Source organism: Prinia subflava, chromosome 15 (genome assembly GCF_021018805.1).
Source record: "Prinia subflava isolate CZ2003 ecotype Zambia chromosome 15, Cam_Psub_1.2, whole genome shotgun sequence".
Classification (NCBI taxonomy): domain Eukaryota; kingdom Metazoa; phylum Chordata; class Aves; order Passeriformes; family Cisticolidae; genus Prinia; species Prinia subflava.
Genome location: NC_086261.1, coordinates 9,612,878 through 9,620,893, shown reverse-complemented (window position 1 = coordinate 9,620,893; position 8,016 = coordinate 9,612,878). Strand labels below are relative to the sequence as shown.

Sequence of the window (8,016 nt, the reverse complement as noted above, 5' to 3'; positions counted from 1 at the left end):
TGGCTGTACCAAACAGGTACAGCACAGGCTTTGCCCTGTGCACGGCCCAGGGCTCACACGGATGAGTGGGAATGCCCACCGTGGGACCAGCAGCGTGCTAGGAACAGAATGAGGCTTGCCTCTGCTAATTGTAGGTGATGGGATGTGCTCACAGATACCTCTGTTGTACTAACATTCATAATGATGCAAATTCAAATAGATAAATGGGAGTGTTTTTTGCTAAGAATTAGAGACTATTCCTTGCGTTTTACTGCCACACACATCAGCTGGTTTTGTAGCTACTGGTTTGTAGTCCCTGGTTATTCAGAGACTGCAAGAATTTGCTGTACTGCTTGGCAGAACTATTGATGGCTCCTGGTAGAAAAGCTCTGACTAAAGGTCAGAGGCAGATGAGTTTCTTTCTCACCCCAAAGCTGACATTTGCAGCCTCGTAGCCCAGAGTAACAGAGGCACAATGAGCCACAGCCACTTAACCATCCTCAAACCCTCTTATTTCCTTTGGGGAAGCCTGGCCTGGTGCAGAGACAGAAACCCTGCATCTGTGTGATGAATCCAGCAGCACTGAGAGCATTATTAGTGCTGTCTGCAGATGGACTTCAGTGCTGCTCCCCTCCAGGGATGTGCTGCTGTGTGCACAGTGTCCCTGGACTGCAGCAGGGACCTTGGAGAGAGCCTCATCTCTGTGCTGATCCAGGAGATGGGTGCCAAAAAATCCCTCCTTTCAACTCAGAGGGTTAATCCTGACTCCTGGGTAATTTTTCCAGACACCAGGGGCGGCTGCGTTAGTGCCAGGAGTCACAAGAGGGTTTTCAGTCCTTAGCATAGCCCAAACAGGGCAACAAAAAGCTGCTTCCTGACAATAGGCCTCTCTCAGCACACAATAAATCCAAAATTTCATCTCCAAATATTTATAAGTTCTACTTTTCCAGTCATGTAAGTACCACTAGTCCTGCACCCCCTCTGACTGGACTAATTGAACAAAGTGAAGCAAGACAAACATTTTAAAGCTCCACCTCTTGAAAAGAGTTCTTGAGTTCTATACATATAGACCAGAGTTACACTCTTCTGATCAAAGGACAGAATTCCACTGAGTTCAGATTCACAGCCTCAAAGACATTAATTTTCTGAAGTCAATGAAGACAGTGAGACAAGAGATTTTACTTAAACTATATATTTTTACATAAAACAACTTTATGTTACAATAAAATCAGATAAAAATCACAAAGTTATATAATAAATTCATAAAGAAAAAAATCAAGTTTTCATTTTATAGATATAAAACCCAGCATTTACTGCTACTAGGAGTCTAAATATTAACATTGACTGTCTATGGTCAATTTGAAAAAAGAAAAAAAAAAGGATAGTACTTTTTTACAGCAGACAAAATGAGGTAAGAGATGTTTTTACAATGATCCAACTGCAGCAAACACTTCAGTTTTCATTGAAACATATACTAAATATAATAAACCCAAATAAAAATATACATTTAGAGCACTGCAGTGTTTTCCCACAGTTGTATATCAACAAATTGTCATTCACTAAACTTTACTTGAAACAGTAAAAACAGGGTGTGTGTTTATCTTTAATACTAAAATCTCATAATAATCTAAATATTTTGGTATAGCAGACCACACTAGTACACTCTCAGAACTTTCTACTACAAGGGATATATTCATGTTAAAAACAAATGTGCTTTGTTTGTCATTCATGATGAGCTTTATAGAATATTATGTTCATGATCACTATTAGGCAATTAAATGAATACATCTAAATGCTGCAAAATACTCTTTTATTGAGCATAGCTTCCTCATCACATACCCAGGTTAATCAAAATCCTGCAAACTTAGAAGCTTAGTTCACAAATCTTACATATCAGTCTTTTTAGCTAGTATATGGCTAAATAATTATTGCTGACCAGTGTTCAAAAAAACCCCAAACAAACCCAACCCAAACAAAAATACAATAGCAGACAGATTTTTCTCAAGTGCCTTTCTTGTATGTACCATTATTATTATTAGGTAACTAAATTAACTAACTTTCAAAATGTGCATATAAAATTTTTGGAGGTATAGGCACCTTCATCTGAAGACTGTATGTTCAGGCTACCTGCTTAAAAAAAGAAAAAAAAAAAGGAAAAAGAAAAGAAAAAAGAAAAGAAAGTAACACGAAACACAGTAGAAAATCAAAGGCTGGACACCCAACATCCCCAGGGATGCAAGCAAAGCCCACCTGGCCAGGATCAGCTCTGCCCACAGCCTGCAGGAGAGCCCTCCTTCATCTCATTTATCATTCACCTCTTAACTCTATTTCTCTTCAGATACTTTATCATTTACTGCAGAGAATGCTATTTAAGATGTGCAAACTTCGTGTCAGGTTTACATTCCCAGGGTGAGCCTGCAGCCCTGCCCAGCCCCCGGGGGCTGCAGGCACAGCATCCCGGCCAGGCTGTGCCCAGCTGGGGCTCTCTGGCTGCAGCTGTGTCTGGGTTCATCCTGTGGCTGTGCATTGCTTTGCCTGGCACACAGGAGCTTGTCGGACACGATCCATGGAAGAAAATCACCTTAGGGTGGCTTTCTGTGTTACCATTGCTGAATCATGCCCACAGGTAGACCCTGCCAGCCCAGCCTGGCACTCCTTGCTGCCCCTCGGCCTCCTGAAAGCTGCGCCAGCCCTTCTGCAAGGTCCTGGCACTGCTGAGGCCCTGGGGGACAGGAACAGCTTCTCCTGCCTCTGACTGAAGGCTCTGACCATAGCCAGAGGCTGCCGTGCTCTCTGAGCTCTGACATCCCTTCCATCCCTCACACCACCACCTGTGTGATATGTGAGGACTTTGTGATATTTCCAGAACTGCCCAGACAAAGGCAGGTGAGGTGGTGGATGGGTGTGGCTATCCAGACCTTTGGCGCATCCACACTCAAGGGCAGAGCACAACTTTCACTGAAATCTCTGCTGAAACAGAGATTTTTATAGCCAAAAAAAAAAAAAAAAGAAAAGAAAAAGAAAAAAAAAAAATTGCTGCTGCTGCCTCCCCTTACACCTCTTCCCTTCAGATTCAGCATCGGGCACACATTAAGCTGAATGAGGCATTTCACCCTGACAGGGGTTTTATCTTTGTTAATCCATAGGCTCAGGAAGACAGCACTATATTCCTTACAAGCCATTGATGCTTTGAAGTGTTTTGCCAAGATAACTCTTTGGAAGAGCCTAAGGAAGAGCATGGTCTTGTGGCTGAGAAACTCCCACCACAGCAACGTGGTGACAGTGACAGGGAATTTTCCTTCTGTCGCTTAGGATGCAGCCAAAGGTGGCAAAACAAATCTATAAGGAAAAGAAATGGACATTTGGGAAAAAAAAAAAATAAACAGCATAGAGAAGAGAGCAGAAGTCTATGGACAATTTGTGCCCTGCTGCCAGTGGGATGTGTGTTCCCTGTGCCCAACAAACCACTGAGCAATCACTGGACAGGGCAGGTGAGCCCCTGCCTTAGCACCACAAGTGCTTTGCTACCCTTGTAAGACAATGGCAGTGGCAGGGACACCAGGCAGAACAGCAGAAACCCTTCCTGCTCACCTTAATTCACCAAGCAGCTTTAAAAAATTGTTCTCCCTAAATCGCTCACATAAAAACCAAATCAGGTGTTTGTCCAGAAAAGAAGATATTGTCTAAATAACACTTGTTTTCTGGCCACAGATGTACCCACCCAGTGTAAAACTGTTTTTAGAAAGTGCATCTTTTGAATGCTTGGATACAGAAAATGACAGGTGGTGTTGAATTTCTTAAAGAAAAGACAGTTTTCTTCCAGTGAGCTCACTTAGTAAAGGAGACAGCAATTAGGTGTTGACGGAACACTGCAAAGTACTGCATTTGCTGAAAATGCACTTCTAGGCCAAACAGAACTACTTGTGAAGTTGAATCAAAATTGCCAAAGAACGATTCAGCCAAATAATAAAACCCCCAAAAGATTAACCTTCTTTATTCTGAGCTGTGCAACAAAGTTCCATTTTTTCATTTTGAAATCATTTATTCCTAATATGAGACTAAGGTATTTTTCCAAAATGTGACATAATATATCTAATGGAACATTCTTTCCCCTTGCAAATAAAACTCTGTCTATTTTATTGTCACTTTTGCTCTTACATAATACAAGGTATTCCTGTTTATTTCTCATTGAGGGGTCAAAACCCCTCAAACCCTGGCATTATTCAGCAGCTCTAACATCACCTCAAGGCAGCAGAGGTCAGGAAGACACTCTCTGTCCTGGTGTCACAGGGGCCAGCAGAGATGTTCCTTGCTAAAGCTGCCAGGAGGGCCAGGTAGGCAGGACCCGTGGGCTGCAGCTGACACCAACCCACAGGGGAAGTGCCAAGCACAGGTCCTCTCTTAAGGAAAGACCACGTCAGTGAGGTAGGAGAGATCCTGCTGTAAGAACCACGTAGAGGGGGAAACCTGTGTCCAGAAAGGGAACTCAGGGTCACCCAAGGTGAGGTACAGCCCCCTATAAACCTGTGCTCAGGCGGGGTGGAAGCGCAGCGCTGACCGAGGCATTGCTACAGGCACAGGGAAACCAGGATTAGCTCAGCACTGTGTAACAAATAAAACCAAACTCTGCAGATCCTCTCTTGGACAGGGATGAATATTTCTCGGCCCTGGCAGTGTTTAGGGCCATCCCTAAGCAGGTGTCTGCCAGCTGAACTCAGAGTGCCCGAAGGGAGAAGCGGAATTCCCACTGTGCACAGGAGGGTCAGTGCATGCACAGGACGGTGTGTCCATTTTGGTGGGGGAAGGCTGGCTGCCCTGGTGCTCCCATCAGGGCACAGGAGGCCTCTCAGTGCTGGGATGTGTCTCAGAGGAGCAGTGTGAGGCTCTCAGTTTGGCACACAGGTTAGTGCTGGGCCACCAGAGAGCACCAAGGAATAAGCACTGTGTGACACCATTGGTCCCCTGGGGTAGAGACAGGGACACGGACGAGAGGACAGCTGGAGCTGGTGCCCAAACACTCCTGAAAGCATGCACTGCCAGGCTTTTTTTTTTCTTGAAGGAGAAAAATCCAGTGAAAGAGATGGAAAGGTGAAAAGAGATGGCGTTTTGGGGAGTTTAAGTGATCATACATAGAAGCTCTCAACTTACTGTTGTTGGGAAGCAAAAAGGAAAAAGGCAATTATAACAAGCCCTTGGAGGCTTGAAGGACAGAGTTTCCCACAGCAAAAAGCTGTGTACAGGCATCCCTAACAACTCAACATCAGAGCAACAGCAGATAAGTGATACACACATCTGGGGCAAGATAGAAGAGACAGGGCAGGGATTTCTTCAGGGACACTTCATTGTTCCTCTGGTGGGCACTAAGCACCCAGAAATAACCGCCTGTGTCACAGCTATGCACTGGCCTAATGTGCCACCATCAAACTCCATCTGTTTAATCAATGCAATCCCATGGAAACACTTCTCTTGCAATTTAAGAGCGGCTTAATACATTCCTAATGATCTGGATCTGAGATAGACCTGACTCAAGTGGAAAACAAAGATCTGAATTAAGCCAAATAATGTAATTTTTTCAGTCTTTTGCATCCTTTTACCCAGCATCATGTTAAAAACATAATTTATGTTAAAACAAAGAGAGAAGCCCTAACATTACTCAGCAGGAAAAGGAAGATAGGGCAGGGTCCTTGATGCAAAAGCAATGAGCCACTGTGAGGAGTAGGGCCTTGACTGCCAGTGTTGCTTTTAATTGTGTTATTATCCTGTGGTTCCCAGCTGATGCAGAGACCAAAAAGCAGCATGGGAGGAGAAGCAGGATGAGCTGCCTGCTAAATTATGGTGTATATCTGACTTTCTATCAAATAAAAAGACTAAAAATGGAGACTACTTGTGCACAACCACACAGTTTCTGACGTCATTTTCAATTTTGAGAAGTCTGATCCAACCCCACATTATGCAACTGTTGAATCTTCCATGCTGGCAAAGTCTAATTTTCACACGCCTACATGCTATGTACCTGATCTTTATTTTTATTTTTAAATATCAACAGCCTCAAACAATTTTTTAAAAAGAGACTTAAATAGTCAAAATGGTTATGAAAGGTCCTAGCTCTACATCCATTGTTTCAAAGGAGTAAAAGCAAAAATACTCCAAGTCTATTTTAAAAAACAGGCAATGAAGACAATGTAACAGTAACAGATGAAATGAAAATTCAAGGGACAATTGCAGACAGATCCCATCTCCCCCATGGGATTATATATTCAGCTGCAAAAAAGTATTCAATGCATGTTTCATCTACAACCCACTTTTCTTCTAAAGATCACTTTAATAATCAAGATGTGCCAAAAAAAGAAAAAACCCTGAAATTCCAAGAAAAGCCATGGCCATTTTATATCAGTCACTGCTGGAAATCACTAACACAGTGCTTAACCAAGCTGGTCTGAATCAAGCAAATAACAATGTCACGTACACACAGGTACTCTCCTGAATTAATTAAGATCCCATGTAAACACTCTCAAAACAGGTTATGGAGAAAGGAAGAAAGAAGCTGAAGGAAGTTCTAGGGGAAAGAGCAAAGCTTGGGCTGGATTCTCCTCTCTGGCCCTTTTACATCCCTGTCTGTGATGAACTTAACTTCCTTCTCACTGAAGGCCAGGGCATGACCTTGCATTTCTCAAAACCCTCTTAGAGCTGCTGAATAATCAGTTCAAGAATAAAAGAGCATTTCTGCCTCTTGGGTTGAGGTTTCTTTTTTTTTGTACAATCTAACTTGGTGACTAATTCTTACCCTACTGCCAGAAAATGCAGAAATCATAGGAAAGGACTTTTATTTCATGTGGCCATCGCCCTGCCAGTCTCCTGGGCAGAAATTTGCTTCTGAGCAACACCTTCCAGTAACCTTATGATGCTTTTCAGATCCATGTCTCCTTCCTCACTGCTGCAGAAGTCAATCAACAACAATCAAGTTGCACACATAGGGGCACGAGTCCTGTACAAACCAGCAACATCTCACTTTTAAAAAGAAATATCTGGTCCCCAGACTCAGGTGGGAATTTTTCAGAGATGCACATAATGATGGAACTACATGGGTTTAAAACTGAAGGCCAGAGAGAGGTGATGCTGCTAAGCACGAGAAGCTGCCCTCACTGACTGGTAAGACACATGACTTTAAGAGCTGAAACTCATTTCTGCATTGTTGACTTTGTGCTGCACAGGTCCAGGCAAGTACACGAAACCTCTGTCAGAGGTTATCTGAAATCCACTGCATTTTTTTGGTGAATCAGGCCTGATTGACATGGTCCCTAAAGATACTGGTATCTGTGAGAAGTGATTCTCCTGACTGCAGCTCATCACAGCCACATTTTACAAACTGCAGGGGCTCCAGCTAATCTCTCTGCTCCACCACGGAATAAAGTCAATTCTGCTAAGAGTGCTGATAGTCCGGACAAGAAAAAGACTTCTTTTCTGTTTCTATGGTTGCAACAGCCCTTAAGAAAGATATAAATTTCCCTGCAACAACTAACTGCATAATCATTTTAAGGTAGATCTAGTTCCAGATTCCTGAGACAGAACCCTCTACCTGTTCCCAAAGCCACAAAGCCAGAGCAGCAATATAGAAAGTTTCTAATCTCAACAGAATTCAGTGAGCAGCACAATTGGTTTGGAAAATAAACAAACAAACAAAAAAGAAACTGACCAAAAAAAACCACAGCAAATTTTCAGCCTCTATGTACAAAACCAATGCAAACAAGTGGAACATTCTAGTTATATTTTGTAAAACACGCGTTTGGGGTCAACAAAACATCAAACATCCAGACCCTAGATTACAAAAAAGATCTATTGCCACCTAATTGTCAATCCCAAGTTTAGACAGTCCTTGTCGGAAATCATGTAATTCATCTATCTTCCCGTCTAGAACATCTAAAAAATTCTTTAATTCAGTTTTAAGGTTGGTCTGCCTATGTTTGTTCTCTTCGACTTCTGTCCTTAGCGTTCTGACTTTCTCTTCAAGATCTTTGTTCTTTTTCTCAGCAGCCTTAA

General features: G+C 42.7%; 1 protein-coding gene across 4 annotated transcripts in view; it reads right to left on the bottom strand.

Annotated features, from left to right (window-relative positions):
- Positions 1 to 1,155: 1,155 nt before the first annotated feature.
- HOMER2 (homer scaffold protein 2) overlaps positions 1,156 to 8,016 on the bottom strand; it is a 59,801-nt gene continuing 52,940 nt past the window's right edge. For all 4 annotated transcript variants that reach the window (XM_063412396.1, XM_063412398.1, XM_063412397.1 and 1 more), the window contains one exon: positions 1,156 to 8,011. In XM_063412396.1, coding sequence (XP_063268466.1) covers positions 7,823 to 8,011 — 189 coding nt within the window. In that variant the 3' untranslated portion in view covers positions 1,156 to 7,822. The remainder of the gene's footprint in view (positions 8,012 to 8,016) is intronic.